This window comes from Clavelina lepadiformis, chromosome 9 (genome assembly GCF_947623445.1).
Source record: "Clavelina lepadiformis chromosome 9, kaClaLepa1.1, whole genome shotgun sequence".
Lineage (NCBI taxonomy): Eukaryota > Metazoa > Chordata > Ascidiacea > Aplousobranchia > Clavelinidae > Clavelina > Clavelina lepadiformis.
The window spans coordinates 13,809,732-13,828,940 of NC_135248.1; the positions used below are offsets into that span (position 1 = coordinate 13,809,732).

Here is a 19,209-nt window from a genome sequence, read left to right on the forward strand (position 1 = left end):
TCATTTAAATAAATTTTATACACGGCTTCAAGCATAGAAGTAATATTTCAAATCATGACGACAATGTAAGAAATATTAACGCATGCAGCGCTTACGCACGAACCAGGCGGTAACGCAAGGTTGGTAAGATGGAAGTTTCAGGTCTCAAACCAGATGGCAAATAATTACCGAAACCCCAAAACACCGCGGCAAGTTTTTCGTATCCACCAATGACATAGGGCTTAGTAAGGTGTTCTTTGAACTCTCGGGGTTCTTGCTTGGGGTGTGCGAGGTGTGCCCTTGTAGCTACCGGCCGGGGTATGCGGTTCTTTGGGCCTATTCGGGGTCATTCTGGGCATTTTTGAAGTGTGCTTTTTTGCCCAATCCCGAACGGCCGTGCCCCCATTCAGACGCAACAGACCTGAGTTCAAAAATATGATTGGTTTTACAACGTGAAAGACAATCAATCTATGGATCGCTTGCAGCCAATTAAAATGTTCTGAGCTTTCTGTTAAACGAAGGCAGTTAACATTTTGCTATCTATGCCACAGCTTTTCCACAAAATAAATGACAGTATAATTGTCATAGAAAGTTACTTTGCTTTTGGTGTTTTCTGCGGCAACATGTTGGTTGGCGGCCCAATCGACTTTAAGAAAACGTGCCACCGTGCGGCGTTGTATCCGGCCGGCCATAAACACTACTTGGCGTGAATGCTGTGTTGGGTGTGTACGGGTAACCTGCTTGTCCTTGCGGTGATTGCATTGGAGTAGTCTAAAGATGCAAAACGTTTTTAGAACATAGTAATTTCAAGAAACATCAACAGTAACTTACGATCTTGATGTATCCAGCACAATTGATAAAGATTGGTATTTGTGTGGTTACTGTTACAAATTAATCGATATTTTATCACCCTCAAATTTAGCGCCCAAAGCAACAACCTCACAGTGTAGTCAGTTTACGATCGAGACCGTAGTTAAATAAACCAGGACGGTTTATCAGTTAAATATGTTTGTTTGATCAACAAAATCTCTCAGGTCGCCAATTTACAAACCTTGCCAAAAGCGTCATAATGAGTGAGAGCAATGAACTCTTAGTCTGGTTCATCAGTGGCCGTCTCTGCCCATTGACAATGATGCTCTCTGCGCATTCTCCAGCGAATATTCTTCTATTGTGAAAGTCGACTTGGACGACGACTCACAGAGCTTTCTCGACCGCTGTCAGAACCAAGAGCTACTCAAGTCTGAGAGCACGAAAAACTCTTCTTGACTTATCATGAGGTCGCGTGTCTTTCTCGGCAGCATATTCGCAGACATCAATCGGCCAACACGTGGGGAATAGAATTGCATTGAATTTAAGAAACAAATAAACGATTGAATGGATTTACAGAAGGTGAACAGAATATAAAGCAAAGTAATCAACGTTACTAAGGAATGCAATTAAATCGGCTAAACAAAGAAATCAAAGGAAATAATAACTAACATGACGTGATGGTGACATGGCGGCAACCGCCACAGATCAAACTGATCGCCAGTGATAAAAAACAGCATTAATTATCAAGAAAAAACAATGAACAAGTTTCTATGATAAGAAATCTCGAAATTATCACAACAAAATAGCACAACCATATGCGGTGTTTACAAAATCAATTAACTCGTATGTGACAAACAAATACAATAGTTACGTAACTATGCAAGCTAATACAGATATAATCACTTTTAAGCAACATATTAACAGTTCTTCTGGTGGCGCATCAGGATAGACGAGAACCGCATTGTCTAAAAATCCCGAGTTCGATTCCCGACCAGGTCGCGATTGACAAAATATAATCGCGTTAGGTCGCTCTTATTTTTGTGTAAATGAATCGATTTTAAGAACGGTATTTATCTAAGATAACCAATTTCTTGCTTGAAGATGACTACGTCACACGGAGACGTCACTTTTCTTTCGCGAGCGAAGTTCGACAAATTTACGATCGCACCGACCAAGATAAACCTCCAACTTCTATAAATTAAAAGTTTGAGATTAAATTCCTCTGCAATGTTCAACTTCACACAAACATAACAAGACATAAATAATACCGAGTCATCCAATTGGTCAAGGACTCGTTGAATTTCATCGATTTCTGATTGGTTCGCATCGCGCTTCCCATCTATTGCGTCATCATCAGGGAAGCATTTCCACATAATCAGCCAATCCTCGATTTTGTTGAAGAAGGATTTTGAAGGAATCTTCGGGATTATGTTGCCAGTGATACCAAGCCTTCCGATCTAGAGTTAAAATGTTTGTAAAATTAAACTACAACATGGTGTTATAACAAAGACTAATATTCTAATATTTAACTCATACAAGTTAACTGGTTAGTGTTAACAAATTAATATATAACTAGCACGGTGGCAGCTTAGGCCTACAGTAGCCTACTGGAGCAACACAAATTCTTGGATTTTGAGGAAAATAGAAGGAATTTTAAGCGACCAACTTAAACCACAATTGAGTATTCGTTGCAGAAATAAAACTTGATATTAAAGTCGCAAAAATATTTTTACTTTTGTAAAAATTTGAAATTTGCTTCTGGCCAAATCTTGGTCAGATGCTGCTGATTTTAGCCTAAACTGAACCGATCAAATTTTGCCATTTTTCTCAATAAAACGAACGAATTTTAAGCGGCCAGGTTTACTGCGCATTCCAGATCTATCAGCGATTTAAACAGTAAAACTTGCGCGGGGAAATTACGCCCCGTTGAAATAAATTAAAACAAAATATTCCGACCAACAACAACGCACAGAATCTCAGCAAACCATGTTTGCTTAAAAGCGGGAAAAACTATTATGACGTCACATGCAAAACCAAGACGCATTGTTACGACACATCGAGTTCGTAAACAAAGTTGAAGACGAACGAAAAAGTAGAAAGTAAAATAAATAAACAAACCTTTCCTGGCATTGCTTGAATTGCCTCAAATAATCGGCCGACATCTTCTGGTTTAGAAAAGCAATCGTCCAGACCAAGCCCTTCGATGCGTTTCTCAACTTTAGTGAGAATAAACAGGAACGAGCCAATTTGTGATTCTGTCAACTTGATATCGGATAAATCCAGCTCTTCTGGGAAGAGTTCCGCTGCATTCGTGGTGAGTTGCTCGTCACTGATTTGAAAAATTTGTTCATAAAGACGCAGCAAATCCAGTGGCCCATATCCTAAACAAACATAACTTTCGTTTTCACTTGTTTTACATTTAAATAACTGTAGGCCTATCTGTGACTTGAACCTGGTGTAGGCTAGGCTACAAGTTCGTTACAAGCAAATGTAAAAAACACACATTTTAAGCCTTACTGTGGCGCCAAACACACAAAATAAAACCAGTATAAGGTTAAAATATTGGCTTAAAAATCACACAGCCTTGTCATCATATATTTGCAAATATAAATTACCGAGTTTATACACTGCTAAAATACATTTATACACAGCTCTTGCCAAATACCTTACCTTTACCTCTAGATACATTCCATCCATGTTGAAACTTTTCTATTTTTCGAGTTATTTTTCTGCGCTCTTTATTTTCTGCAAAATAATGAAACATTTTAGATTCACAGCATTGCATGTTATAGAACATGAAGATATGGAAACTAAATACAAGGATATTAACTACACTTATTCCTAAACATATTTCTTAACACATTTTGGTAAAACATTACCTATATGCAATAGAAAAAAATCAGGTACAGGTGCAGTTTCTTTAAAATAAAATCCCACTAGAAATTGGTGGTAAAACAAGTAGGCAAGGCCGTAACCAGGTCATTTTTTTAAAACTCGAGTCAAGTTAAGTCATTTGGGAAGTTGACGTAAGTCCAGTCGAGTCAAATTGGATCAATTCAAATTAGACTAATTGGATCAAGTCAAGTTAAAATATTATGCATGTCAAATGAAGTCATGTCATTGGCTATACCTTTAACCGATGATTCACAACCAAATCAAATGTCTGTAATTCAGTTGGTTAATAAATTAACAACAAGGATTTAATGACTTCTGCCAACTTACTTTCCAAGACTCGAGTCAAGTGAAGTCATTTCAAGTATTAACTCAGGTCAAGTCAAGTCAAGTAATTTAAAAACATGACTCGAGTCATTACAACACTGCAAGTAAGGCTAATGTCTGTAGATCTGGTGCCTTACAGCCGGTTAAATTACCTAAGTCTACACCTCTTTAAACCAGAAACACTGAGTAATTTGTTTTTCACAAGACTTGGACTGGTCAAATGAAAGAAAAGTATGATTCTTACCTTATCCGTGGACAACCATTACCTGGGGATGCTGACTGGCGTTAGACGTAGACGGAAAATCTAATAAAACGCTTTCTGTTTCTGTGTTATTAATTATATTGATGTGTGGTACTATGTGTTGATTTAAGATTAAGGGGATTACAGACATTAATTAGTAACTTGCTATTTCTAGCCTATTCCATTAAAGTTTTCTGAAATCTTTTTAAAAAATAGCCTTTGTAGGCCTAGCCTAGCCCAGTACAGCTAGATTAGACTATAGGCCAGTAGCCTACTTGCTGTTACCGGTACACAAGGTTATGCGTACATGGTACCGGTATATCTTTTCGATTGTTTACATTGAAATAGTTTTTATTTTGTTGAACAACACCTAATTTACAAACTTTGCATTACACTTACCCAGGATATCAGAAATAATCTAAAGAATTGAAACGGTTGCTGCAACATTTTTTCATTCCAAGTGACAATTTCACGGCGTCAGTTTACTGAAGTTGCTGAATCATAATACAATGACCGGCAGATGTTCACTGATGATTTTATGACTCTCGTATGTGGTGGCGAGGTGGTCGGCGATTGAATTATTCTCACTCGGCGATTGGGTCCTTAGACTGGATGTCTCTGTTTGACTTACTTGTTGTGCACAAATTAATTTTTGAGGTGATTTAGTCATGAGAGGTGAGAATTTGGGTCGTAGTATACACAGTAGTTTTAAATTAATTTAGAGTTCAGAAAATAAAATATCATTTTAAGTTGAAATTTATCATTTATTTCAATTCGCCGCTAAGCTCAGTAATTTAATCACGAGAAGTAAGGGTTTGGATTAGAGGGTATTAATTTTAGGTTAATTTATATTCCACACTTTAGCAAAATTGACATGTCTTGTAAGTTGAAAATTAGCATTCGCAATTAGCTGTTTCCACTAGTCATATTTTCCTACTTCGATAAACGGCGGCTTAAATTGGTCAGTAGCTAAAATTGAGACTTGCCAACGTTGTTATAGTTTGTTCCAGTTTGAGGTCTCTGGTATAGACAATGAGTTTCTAGGTAGTGAATACAGCATAGAAAAATCAAATTGTAAATATACAGAAACTACAGACTGCACCTTATTACATGTCAACCCTTAAATCACGTAAATATTGGATAAAGTTAGTGGAGAAGTTTGCAACCCCAGAAATGCCTTGTCGCACGCCAGGAGTGTACACTCCCAACTGAGAACCCCTGCTCTAGTACAACTAACTTACACAGGTTAGTTAGGAGATGGCTCAGAAGCCCACTTGTTGTTACTGGTATGAAAAAGCATACGTACGTGGTAACGACATAGTTTAGTCATTAGAGAAAAATTTGTAACACAAAATAAAAACGTTGTTTAAATTGCTTACCTAAAGAACCTTGTTTTGTTGATCCAATATGTGGTGAATTTCTGAAAAGAAACAAACCTTAAAGGTTGAAGGAAATTATAATTAGTAATCAGCAACATGGCATAAACTATCTATGATAAAGTAAAAACTATCAAACAGCAATGATGCAAAGCTGACTTCATTGGATAGTATGGTCCCTCAATTTCCTCGTCACGTAGATACCACCACAGATAAGCAAGTAGACCAGGGTAAGGTCCTGTAAGTGTGAGTAAAAATTTATCATAATCTCTCTTTCCGTTATTCAAAAATCCCAGCAGCTTCATAGATTCGGCCAATTTCTCATCACCATGTTCATCCTAGAAACAAAATCAAGTTTAAAATAATATTTAGTTTGTGTTTTAAACTTAACTTCGTTAAGTAAAGAATTGACAAAGTTAGGTTTGAAATGGTGTCTTTATTTCAATAAATATAGCACAAGATAAAAATTTAATCGCTAATTCATAAATAACAAACCTTGATATGATGCGTATTTAAGAATTATAAGATGCGCATTTTTACCACCTTTTTTTGCCAGCCGCTTGCTTTTATATTTTCTTACCATATTTCGTATCACTTTTTGAAGAAGTTGATGGACGTTTCCACATTCCTTAATAGGAAACTTTCTCTCACTTCTTAAGGAGGATGGCACATTGTTGATACTTATGTCGAATTCATTTTCAAAGTGTTTAAGAGCTTGTTGATATTTTTCAGCATTTTTTCGGGATTGGTTGTAAAACCACCTATTGGCTTCCTGTTGATGCAAATATTTAATTTTCATTACAAACATAGAAATGACGCAAAGCTGAATTATATTGTAATCATCAAATAATTTCTGTCATCTTTTTTATGCAAACCAACCTTATAAAAGCCAATTTTCTTCTTTGACGTCCAAAAAAGTGGATGAAACTTCACAAGTTGTATTGTTGGTCGCTTTTTTGGGTCAAAATCAACCTCCTTTTTTTCTAGGTGATATCCAAACATCTTCTTTATCAAATCTTTAGCAAGTTCCTTTTGCTCTTGGGATAAATCGTCCACTAGAAATATTGTTCAAACAGGAAAAAGGTACGTTTTGTAGACAAAATATGATTTAGTTATTCTACGTGAAATTTTACAAGAACCAAACATAATAAGATAAAATGTAAACTAAAACATCTGGCAAAGAGTTATAAACAGAAAACTAATAGCGATGCTTGATAGCATCATGGAAAGTCACTATAGTAGAGAGGCGTGTATGTGTTACTAGAAAACACACATGCCCGAGGGTATGAGCACAACAATTATCCTACTATCTGAATTTAGATTATTATTTTTTTAGATTAAAAACTGAACAAAAAGCGCTGGAATTGGCACTATGTGTTAATTAAAATGAGGTTATAAAAAACATACTTCTCAAAATCTTGAAGTAATCATTTTAAAAGAACCTATTTATCTTTCTTGAAAAATGTAATTCGGTACAGGGATTCGGTACTTTCACAAAAAAGTACTGACGATGCTGTTTTGACGGTATCGGTTCTGAAAAAGCACCGCAGTACCGTAATACGGTACCATAGTACCGTGGTACTGCCTACCTTTGCTATCCGAGTGCACAAATGTCATTATTAAGCAAAACAAATTGTATCAACTTTTAGACAACAAGGCACCTGAGTCAAGAAGATCCAAATCAGGAGAAGCTTTTTGTTGAATGTTGTGGGGGGCTTCGTGAGAAGTTTTGTCACCAAATGGATGACGCCCATTTGTGAGGACATAATACAAGGTAATGCCAAGTGAAAATATATCGGCAGACTTTCTCTGTAAAATTGTGATATTTAAAGGTTAAATATAAAGACACCTTAAAAAATTATTAATGATTTGAGTAAGATTGCAGAGGTCGGCCTGACTTGATGGAAGTGGTTTAATTCATGATGATTGAGGCATACAATGTTTGATTATTCTCAAAATGTGCCACTAAACAGTTTAATATTAAAACTGTTTCCCAGAGTTAGAAAAAATTCTACCTGCCAGTTTTAAATTCGATAAAGTTTGTGAGATAAAAAATAAAACTAAAATCTTAAGAATTTGGAGATTTATTATTCTAGAATCTAGAGTGTGCTTTACTACAGCTAGTGTACCCATGATGTTTCACGACTTCCATCTTCTCTCCGATGATACTCAGGAGCCATGAATGCCTCAGTGCTGGTCGAAGTGGTGGGTGCGCTCGATACATCAGTTGCCAATATTTTGCTCAAACCAAAATCAGTCACTTTTATTGTTGCATTTTTATCACTCAAACGTATCAAGAAATTGCTTGGCTTCACGTCTCTATGAACTAAACAAATAAAAGTTTATTTATGTTTATTTATACACAAAACAAATAGCAATTATTTCAAAAGAATTTTTAAGAAGGAGGCAGAATTCAACTGATTTTGAAGAAATAAAAGAATTAAACTTCAGACCAAATGGTATTGTTTGTTTACACTGCACGCAAAATTTAGTTGTGTGTGCTCGGATACCGGAAAATCGAGTGGGTACAAAAGGATTTTGCACACTTAATTATTTGTCTGCCGTATTGCAATCTTCACTGAGCATATCACAGTTGACTGTCATATTTTCGTAATAGCTTTAGCTCCTAAAATGTTTTTTTAGAATAGTTTAACCAGTCCATTCCATGAATACTTAATTGTGTTGTTTGATATCAAACAAATTTGTTTTTAAGCTAGCAATGAACACTCTCTAAGCAAGTTATACAAAGTACTTACTAATATTTTGTCCATGTAAATAGGAAATTCCCTCAATTATATGTAAGCAGATTTCCGAAGCAGTTAAATTGCAAGCATTAAGTTCACCCTTCTTTGTCCACTGCAAAAAAAGGTAATAAACTTTATCTATATTATTATGACATTCATTTTATTTTCCCGTATAAACTTTAGGTCCATTTTAATTTTTAGGAATTTGTTCGAGACGTTGGAACTACAAGACTAAATTTGGTGCATTTACTTAAACCAGTGTTTCTCAAACTTTGTGCGATCGCGTACCACTCATTCGTTTTTTTTCTACACTGCATACCACCTGGCTCCTGAATGACTTATTTTACTCAAATGTACCGGGCTTTATTAGTTATTACCGTTATTACTATACCATAACACCAATGAATAGCAAGAAAACACAATTTAATTTGATAGATGCAACTGTTTCTTCTGCACAAGCTTGTCTATCCGGACAACACATTACTCACAGCACATCGAAAATCATGTTCAGCGGTACGCGGTACCACTTAAAAAGCTCTCGCGTACCACAGTTTGAGAACCACTGACTTAAACAAAGAATAGAAATTCCACTTATTTCTCCAATGTAACTTAAATTTGATTGAAAGTATAGTCATGAATAGCATTTTCTGAAAAAAATTGATACACTTGATTTGTTTAGTGATTTAGCTTGATTATTGGCATGCTTCCTGTTGTAACATTTTGTCAAAATAAAATCTTTGTAATCTGTTTAATGATCATTTTTGAAAAAATTATATGTTTGTATTTGGGTAGCCCATAATTCTCCTAATGCGCAATGTAAGACGACGGTCCAGTATCGACACAGTGTTGACTGCAGTATTTTAGCATTTAGGAAAACTTAGTATCTAAATCGAATCTCTTTATTTAATGGCAGCGTGTGGTTGCTTTTAACACGTTTTGTCGCTATCGACGATATGTAGCCAGGGCGGACCTTTGACCAATGCGAGCGATGTAACTGCATTAGGCCGAGTGCTGCTTAGCACTGAAACAAGAACAACAATTTAGCTTTAATTTTGCACAAACCACCGAAGTATTATTTCACGATCTGTTCTCAAAATAAAATCGGCCAGGGACCTCGAAATAGCAAAGGCCAGCTCTATATGTACATAGGTCAATCCTAGTCCAATGCACAGGCTGTTGGCCTTATAAAATCTACTATGTGACACAATAAACTCAGCATACCTCCTCAAGATCACCATCACACTTTTCCATATACAGTGAAATCGCATCCTCCTAAAAGAATGTGTATGTGAAACTTATGTATGGTTCGCAACATTTTTTCACCAAAATTAACTGAAACAAGCCACACTATTTAACCCTAATGCAAAGCATTTTTATAATCATATAAACTCTTAAATACATCTTCAATGGCATCAAGGTAAAGGACCACATTTGGATGATGAAAACTGTTGTTGCATATTTTCTTGAAAGCTTGTGCTTCGCTTTCAGCAAATTTGACATGGTCCTTTAAAACACGCTTCTCGATGATCAGCGTTTCATCATTTTTCCGGCATCTACAATCAAAAGTAGGTTTAAATTATTTCCTGCATGAATGCATACTTGCTTCTAGTGATTATAGCAACTCATTAACTAGGCAATTACACTGCAGAAAAGTTTTCACTAACTCTGGGGGATGTTACAAAAACGTTTTATAATGTTTGCCTTTATGACACTTATTACCATCATTTGCTCATTTGATGCAGACCTTATCTAAAAAGCAAATAAAATGAGTGCTTTTACGTTGTTTGAGGGTCATCTACTCCACAGTTCAGATATTAACTCCCAGTCAGAAACAAAAAACAAATTGTTGATAGTCGCTTAGTGCTGTAGAATTACGAACTGACAACTTTTCTTGCAGGAAACTCACCCGACAACCATCGCTGCATCAACGTTCGTCAATCTTGCACCTTTTGAAAGTACAGGCGGCCGATAACTTTCTAGTCTTTCTAGTTCTTCATTCTAGTGTACAGTTAACCCCACACACAATCAATCTGTCTTGGTTTATTGTTTCGTCCCAGCTAAGCATTGTGGAATATTTGTTTGGGAGTTTTCTAGCGTATACGATCTGTTTCCTTTGGATCAAACTGAAGCGCTAGCCTAGCAAGGTTGCTAAACTCAAAAAAGTTGATTTATAAAAGAGCTCGTCTAGTAAAATTGTGCAAACTCAGTGTGATCTTCAAACCTAAAAAGAGCTTGTCTAAATTATGAGCACAGAGTGTTCAAAGCGGATTGGGCAGCTAAATATTTTTATTTTGATGTTGTTTGGCTCCACATATATTTGTGAACAGATGTTCAGCCTGATGAACATCAACAAATCTAGTCAAAGATCTCAATTAACTGATAAACACCTCAGATCTATTCTGAGAATTGCCACAAGCAAGCTAACACCAAATATTGCTGTTTTGGCAAAAAAAGGTTGCCTAAAAATTTCATTCATGCTGGAATTAAATCCAACTTTCATGCAAGTTCTGTTGCTTTTACAGCTTTTAAATGTAAATTATTGTTCAAAATATAGGTCATAAAACTAGTGTAAACACTCTTTGTCCACTACATATTCGCATGGCCTGGCTGTCAAATTTTGGGAAATTTTTGGCCCCTGAGTCAAAAAGTTTGCCCAACCCTGATCTAGTCCAATGCATTTCGCAATACTGCAAAAACAGTTATTGCCAAAAGTGTATCCCAAATTCGGTCACCTATTATATGACTGTCGCCATCTCTGTTATAATTAAGCGATACATTTGCACTTTTCTGCTATTAACTGCATAATCACCATGTATGAATAAAAAATCCTCCCTCCACTATAGGTCATCTCCGTCATAAAAAAGCTTAATTTATGATACGTTTTTGGCAATAACTGCAGAACCAAAAGTTGTCTCAAAACTAGAAAATTATGCCATATTTTTAACCTAACTTTAAACATTATTGAAATTCAAATTATTTACAACTTTTTCGCACCAAAAGAAAAACATTTTGGCTATAAAATTCGAGATTCTTTACAGATATCTTAGGTTTGGGGTTTTAACTAGATTAGTTTAAAAGCTATAGCTGTTAATAGTCTCATATGTCATTTCGATAACATATGGTGTACTTCAAAACATATTTCTATTTTCTTATTTCCGATCGGTGCATGCAATTCCTTTCTAAATGACAAAATACGTTCAAATAAAGTTTGGTTGTAGCCTACCATTTTATCTGTGTTCTGCAGTGTAGCAAAACCGCCGAATCTTACTACGGTGTTTGTGCGTATCGGCGGTAAGTTTTTAAACTTTCTTAAAATACTCATATTGTCAGTCAGTTTTACTGTTCTACAAACTGGTAATCAAACGCAGCAATCAATCTGTTTTTGCTCATCTTTACAATATCACTAAAAACGTATGCACACATTCCACTAACTACTGTATATGATCAATCGATTAGATTGATTTGGAAATAAACGTTTTGAGAGGAATAACTTTCTTTTGTTACAATTTAACACAAACAGCATTTTGAAACATCTGGTTCCATTAGTTACATGTAGAATAGTGATTGTTGGTTAAAACTTAAGTAGGTATTACACAATATCAAATCACTTAGTAGGCCTACTACTGAAATACCAACGGATTTTACCAATGGGGCCCCTGATTCAATTTTAACCCCACCCAGTCTTAATCCTGGTTAAGACAATAAATTTTTTAATCTGACTCTGACCGCAACTTGTTAGTCAAACTAAACTGTAAAAATTAGACATGGGGGATAAATAAGAAGATATAAAGATAGATAGAGAAGTTAATAAAACATCTACTATGATAAAACTGGCAACAAAAAGATAAAACAGTAAGCTTAAGTTTTCTTTGTTTGCTTTGAAACAACACAAACTTACTAGCATTAAACGACCTAGGTAGGCAATACGACTTACTGATATATCTTTGAAAACAAGTGATGTTTCCATGGTGATTTTGCTTCTCGTGGATATTTCCTTTCACGTGAAATTGTCTGGCTGGACATTTTTTAAACTGGCAACATTTTGTTGAACAGGATAAGTTCTTTGGCCAATATAATGGCGGAAATACAATATAATGTCAATGAAATTGCATTATTTTGGTTAAAACATATCAAGTGATGTTAATCCATAAATGTTTAAATACAATTAATCTGTCCCTAACTCTAAATAAACTTCCGTTTAGTTAAAGCATAAACAGTTATTTCAAGTTTACAGCATCTACCACAAATTTTATCTTCTTTTGTTTATTGAGCAAACATGTAGCTATTAATTAACCAAAAGCGTAAGTCAAATGTTGAGTCTAGTTAACATACAAAGGTTTAAACCCTATGTCCTTAAGTATCAACCTCAGCAAGTAAGCGCTGGTGAAATCTTCACTTAAATTGACTATCGCCTATAATGGTAAGAAAATAAGACCAACAGACGCACATAACACATAGGCTTGCCATACAAGATGATGAAGTTTTGCCCGCACTAAAGCAGCAACAAAAGTTAAATATATCAACTGTTAATTATTTTATAGATCTGCCAATACGACACTATCTCATACATTATAATTCAATCTGCCATCGCTGCTGTGAACATTTTTTGACTAACGGCGCAATGTCTTGTGCCATGACTTCACTGTGTCAACATTTTGCACAAGTCGTATAACAAATGTTATAAATGAACAACGCAACCATCCGTCAATATTTACCTTGAAGTCATAAAACATAAGTTCTGAACGACAAACAGTGGAAATAACGGCAGACCATTGCCATAGTGCTTCATATCAAGTTTCACTTCACTGCATGTTTTTAACGGTTTTAGGCTGCATTGACTGCTGAAGCTCTGCTGATTAATGCTGTGTAAAGTTGCATTGCATGAAATATTTGCAACATTTCTAACCCCATGATTTTGCATTTCAAGATGGACCATACGCCTTTCATGCCATAAAATTTTGACAAATCAAACAAGAGCAGTTTCAGATATGAACAACCATAGACGTAGGATTCATCCTGACAAAGAAAAGAACCAACTCAGATTCATTTAAATCTAAGAAGAAGATAAGCTAGAAACTCTATTTGCAAAGCATTTACTAAAACCTGCACAAAAATATCAAACATATAGTTTGCATTTTTCACTGTTTCTTCGTTAAATCTTGAAAATGCGAGTATTTTATTAGGGGTGGATGTTTGATACTGTATGGTATTATTTGCGTTCATCAAAAAATTCATTTCTAGAAACTCCATTCACTCCACGATTGATTCTGTTTTGGTTTGAAACATAATTTTGCTACGTACAACTTGTGGCAAAATATAAACGACAAAACATGAAACAGATAGTACAACAACATCAAACAGTAAGATGCGGCAGTAATCATGGTCAAAAGTGTGGAATGAAACTTAGTTTACTCTTTACGCAGCGATGTAAAATTATAATTGCAGTTGTAAATCAATGGACATAACGCCATTGTTAACCATTCATCGTAATCATGACATAGATCAGCCAAAAGTTATAATAGTGAAGCTTTTAGTTCTTTCATTTTCCTGCTTACTTTAAAACGTCCTAATTTAAAAATACTAAATTCTAAAATTCAATGATGAGATATTTTGCCTAAATCGCCTCCCAATTGTTGTTACAAACATGGTTACAACTGCTCAGTTTATCACAAATTGTTTGCCTAAAACCTAGTATAAAACTTCATTTAAAAATGCGGCAGCTATTGTAAAGTTGGGTACAATATTTAAATAAGTGTTAGGGTTTAAAAGGTTGGCACCTGTCATTGTAAGTCCCGTGAATGTCTCATTTCATTGTAAATCCCGTTTCTTCCCCGAAAGCTGACCTTTGGTGGCAGCAACCACAATCTTTAAAAATTTAGAGGGCAGGCTGCATTCTGTACGATGTGTACGCCGAAGATACATAATGAACATAAAAGACGGGCAAAAGTTGATTTTAGCTGTTTATGATTTAATTTAAGCTAAATTTGAAATTAAGATTAATACAAAAACTATGGCTTAAAAGTTTAGGTTGCTTAAATAAATATTTTATGGCAAGGTCAAATTGATTGCATGAATGACGACAATGACAACATCCTGAATTACATTTTCTGAACTTCATACACGATTGTCAATTGATTTAAAGATTGATTAAGTCAAACTGTGCACATTACAACTAAGTGCACATTTCCATAAAGCTTGAGCAGTTTTGCGCACGGCACTTGTCATTTTTGGTTGTTTGGTGCACACAAAAGCTTGCTGAAAATGGATATACTCTGCAGTCCGGCCAACAATTCGGTAACTAATATATAGCCCATAAGTTAGATTAACTAGAAACTGCAAGGAATAGCTCCGAACGTAAGCTATCATGCTTTTTGGTTCAATAGGGTAGTAGCCTTGTAGTGGCTTGGGAGCCACATCCAATAACGTTATATCAATTGTGGAAACATGCGCCATTTAGTTACTGAAACATTGTTCATGATAAAACTGCAACTAGCATTTCTGCAAGCTGCAATTTGGCTGCAGTTGCAACTTTATAACACTGCAATCGTGATGCAACATTTGGAAACTTGCTCTAAATAACTTTATGTGAAAACGCCGTTTAGTACGTTACCAGGCGATTTCATAGCAACCCTGGTTGTAACTGAATGTAATTCCCATGGCAAACGCTTCGTGTTCATCGTTCGCGCGTTTTGAAATGTTCGTGTATATTGTGTTGAATATTTCCGTTCACATCGCTCCGCTTTATAAACTCGTGCTGATACGCGAGTACGCGCGCAGACAGAGATATCGAATCGTACGAACGTATTACGTCAGTCGTGTTAAAATGTAATTTGTTAGACTTGTTTTAATTCGTGAATGCTAAGTTTGTGCTTGTGTCATAATAATCGGAACCTGTACAGTTCCTACAATAAAGGATTGTTTCTGATAAACTGTATCTGTTAATCGTAATAGCTTTCGGCTAGTAACGGTAGTAACACGTTAAGGTTAGAGATTTCTAACCGCACGCAACCACGGAGTCAGATCATTAATTCGGCAGGTAAATTAAGTCCGAATAGTGTAACCAACTAGTGCCTCCGCATTTTGATGACCACCGACGTTGACCCGACGTGTTTCAATGAAGCTGACACTGTTAACTTTATTCTTGTAAACAAGCTGATTAACAACAACGACAGCAATGGCTCCAGATCAAAGTAGTTCAGTTTCTGACGGAGATGACGAAGACGACGATGATGACGACGCTCCAACTTCTTCTGCCACATTCAGGACTTCTTGGACTGGTTGGAAAATCCTGCCACCGAAACGTTTCTCTGATTACAAACACAACATGTTCATTTGTTTGCTGCTTACATGTTTCGCACTCATTTCCGAAGTTCTCACTACTTTCAACGAAGACAACAAGTTCCTACATTGTCAACTCACGAAGCTGATTGGAACACTCTACAAAGCAGTTGGGAAGATTTTCCCTACTGAGATACTGTCTTCTACTCTTGGACAACAAGCCTTGGGTTCCAACCTTGGAGATTTTATGTCCAGAGCAACATGTCACTCTATCAACGGTACCGTCTTACCGTCACTTGCGTACCGCAACGCGTTCAGTCAACGCCCTCTCATCCGATATCGCGATCAAAACGGCCACAGTCAATACGGCCAACTCATCTCAGACAACATTGTCTTACCGGGAGTACATCTGCTGGAATCGTATCGACCAGCTAGAAGTTTTGTCTTCCGAGTTCATGGGTTTATCCGATCATCTCCGCAGCATTTGCGGTATGCCAGATCTCTTGTATCCCGTATTCGCGCTGGACGCAGCCATCGAGATGCACCTCCACAACAAACTCATCCGTCGCCCTTGCTTCGACGTTCTCGTAACCAACCGTCCTCTTCTCGATCTTCCGATGACGCGCCGCCCGCTGCGTCGTCCCGTGATGAATTCGCGGACACAAACACACTTTAAGTTTTATTACCTGTTTCAACGTGTTTTACGGGGCCCCGAATGTCGTATGCATGTAACCTTTTGCCATTTTCCCTTTGTCGTTGTCGACCGACAAATTTTTTGTGTATATCTTGCGTATCGCATGCCTACTAATTACTAACCTTCTCCTTACTACGTCGCCTTGTCTTGTAATTGTATCTTTACCAATTTCTGTCGCATAGCATGCTCACCTTCCCGCGCATGACCTGAGTTGTTCAAAGAATTACCCTCAACCTTCTAGTTTCTATACAAATTTGCCCTCCTTACCGTTGCTGACAAACAATTCCAACATGTCGGAACCCCCGGAACCAATATCTGACGTACAAATGGACAGTGAAACGCCGGATGCTCCGGTTGCCCCTTGGCCGGCGCGTTCGTTTATCAACCTCGCCATGCCCGACCCACCGATTCCTGATTCACCAGACTCACCGGATGAACAGCAGGCTACCGCTCCACAACCGTCGAACATCAGACCGGGAGAACAAGGCTCGGATTACCCTCTGCCCGGGCGGCGGGAGATGGCGTTTTTGAAACAAACAGTACTTCATCCGGTTTACAAATATTATGAGATATTGTCACCAGAAATTTCACATTTAACCAAACATTCAGACATTTCACCAAAGGTCCTAGCATTTTCATCACCACCAACCACTTCGGCAGAGGACCTGGAGCTATGGTTCCAGCGACTGGAAGCAATGTTCGACCTCGTTCCACAGATTAGTTTCGAGACAAAAATCTTCACAATGATAGGAGCCACAGCTGCTGTCCAGTCAACCGACTTGCTGCGGTTTTTCCTCCGCCTGAGAAACACAGTACCAATTGGAACCCAGGCTTACGAACAATTCAAAAGTTATCTGAAACATCGATTGATGTGTGAGACACCCACCAAGTGGTAACAGAAGGTGGTTGCAAAACGGCAAGCTGCAAAACTGTAATTACTCTGTTATCTGTAAATAATCATTGTGTTGTTTTTGTGATACCCGCGTAATCAGGATGTCATTTTTAATTGTCAATTTTTTTTCCTTCCGTAGCGGGGGAGGAATGTAGTGGCTTGGGAGCCACATCCAATAACGTTATATCAATTGTGGAAACATGCGCCATTTAGTTACTGAAACATTGTTCATGATAAAACTGCAACTAGCCTTTCTGCAAGCTGCAATTTGGCTGCAGTTGCAACTTTATAACACTGCAATCGTGATGCAACATTTGGAAACTTGCTCTAAATAACTTTATGTGAAAACGCCGTTTAGTACGTTACCAGGCGATTTCATAGCAACCCTGGTTGTAACTGAATGTAATTCCCATGGCAAACGCTTCGTGTTCATCGTTCGCGCGTTTTGAAATGTTCGTGTATATTGTGTTGAATATTTCCGTTCACATCGCTCCGCTTTATAAACTCGTGCTGATACGCGAGTACGCGCGCAGACAGAGATATCGAATCGTACGAACGTATTACGTCAGTCGTGTTAAAATGTAATTTGTTAGACTTGTTTTAATTCGTGAATGCTAAGTTTGTGCTTGTGTCATAATAATCGGAACCTGTACAGTTCCTACAATAAAGGATTGTTTCTGATAAACTGTATCTGTTAATCGTAATAGCTTTCGGCTAGTAACGGTAGTAACACGTTAAGGTTAGAGATTTCTAACCGCACGCAACCACGGAGTCAGATCATTAATTCGGCAGGTAACCTAAGACCGAATAGCTAGTTAAATCAAGCAGCATCCTCCGCAGCCTAATACACAGGAAAAAATGACTGAATGCGTTTCCGTTTAGCTACTAACAACTGGATAAGCACATTTTTGCGGCTAAATGCTGGTCTGAAATGACTAAATATTTTCCAATCATGTTTGGTAATGATTATTCCCGTATTTAGTCTCTAGCGTCATGGACTATGGTTAAGCGTCATGGTTAATGCAAACCTCGCCCAACAGCTCAGTACTCGTCTAGGGAACCTAGACCAGCCTCGGTTTTCTTTGGATTTAATCCATTTCAGTTAAAACATGGCACCTAAAAAGAATTGAGTTACCCTGTTAACCTGGCGTTACAAGTTAACTTGCATAAGCTTGCATCTAACTAACCACATTTTTTTAAAAACTCACAATTTTTGACCATTAAAGAATTGCATAAACATCAGGCTTGCTTTTAATAAAAAACAGGAACTACCAGTATACTGGCAGACTGGAAAGTTTGCTATCAGTCTGCACAGAACGTCACAGAGGGTGGTCAATAGTTGACACTACACCGATAGGCATTGCACTTGCGAGACTCAAAATAGAAACCTCTCTAGGGGAATTACCAAAAAAAAATATCCTGTTTATTTGCTCCATCGACATCTCCATCGTTCTGTGCCTGTGAAATCACCAGACAGAAAGTTGCAGTAAAGATAAAAAAAGTTATGGAAATACCGACATCAAAAACCTTTTCAAGTATGTTCATTGCTCAAGTTGCAATGAGCTCAAGTCTTGGAAATATTATTCAACCTGGAAATCAAAATTTAGAGAAGTTAATAAAACGAAATATATCGTGATTCAATCAGGTTTGCTTGATCACCTCGTTATCAGGATATCACAAAAATCTATTGACAGCAAGTCTTTCTCATGCTAAAACCTAATAATTTATTGTGAAGATCAATAAATTTCCTTTCAGAGGTTTGCCTTAGTTCTAAGAAAGATAAACATCAAGCGTTTTGGACCGTTTTTTTTTATGTATTTGTTGGAGGCAAATTTGATCTATCTTTGATAGAAAACACAGCAATTGTCATTTCACAACAAAGTTGATGCTGACGAAGTACGTGGGCTGCTGCATATACTTCGAACTATCGAGTTGTTACTAAATTAAATAATTTAGAATGTTAACCTTACTTTTAT

The 19,209-nt window shown here is 36.9% G+C and overlaps 2 protein-coding genes across 3 annotated transcripts; one reads left to right on the plus strand and one right to left on the minus strand.

The window, feature by feature from the left end:
* LOC143471256 (serine/threonine-protein kinase/endoribonuclease IRE1-like) lies at window positions 1–12,582 on the minus strand. 2 transcript variants are annotated; one of them, XM_076969671.1, is made up of 16 exons: window positions 12,304–12,582; window positions 9,769–9,922; window positions 9,591–9,641; window positions 8,382–8,481; window positions 7,755–7,951; window positions 7,287–7,434; window positions 6,505–6,680; window positions 6,206–6,397; window positions 5,785–5,963; window positions 5,629–5,669; window positions 3,466–3,534; window positions 2,908–3,170; window positions 2,058–2,246; window positions 1,031–1,980; window positions 576–750; window positions 1–400 (listed from the first exon to the last, which is right to left on the minus strand). In XM_076969671.1, the coding sequence occupies exons 1-14, from the start codon at window positions 12,390–12,392 to the stop codon at window positions 1,900–1,902; spliced, it is 1,929 nt and encodes a 642-aa protein (XP_076825786.1). In that variant the 5' UTR covers window positions 12,393–12,582; the 3' UTR covers window positions 1–400; window positions 576–750; window positions 1,031–1,899. The 2 variants fall into 2 exon arrangements, with proteins under 2 accessions (XP_076825786.1, XP_076825785.1); XM_076969670.1 differs by having other exon boundaries at window positions 3,460–3,534; window positions 12,304–12,581.
* Window positions 12,583–16,627: 4,045 nt separating this feature from the next.
* LOC143471272 (uncharacterized) lies at window positions 16,628–18,052 on the plus strand. Its single transcript, XM_076969698.1, has 2 exons — window positions 16,628–16,880; window positions 16,965–18,052. The coding sequence occupies exons 1-2, from the start codon at window positions 16,632–16,634 to the stop codon at window positions 17,235–17,237; spliced, it is 522 nt and encodes a 173-aa protein (XP_076825813.1). The 5' UTR covers window positions 16,628–16,631; the 3' UTR covers window positions 17,238–18,052.
* The last annotated feature ends 1,157 nt before the right edge of the window (window positions 18,053–19,209 follow it).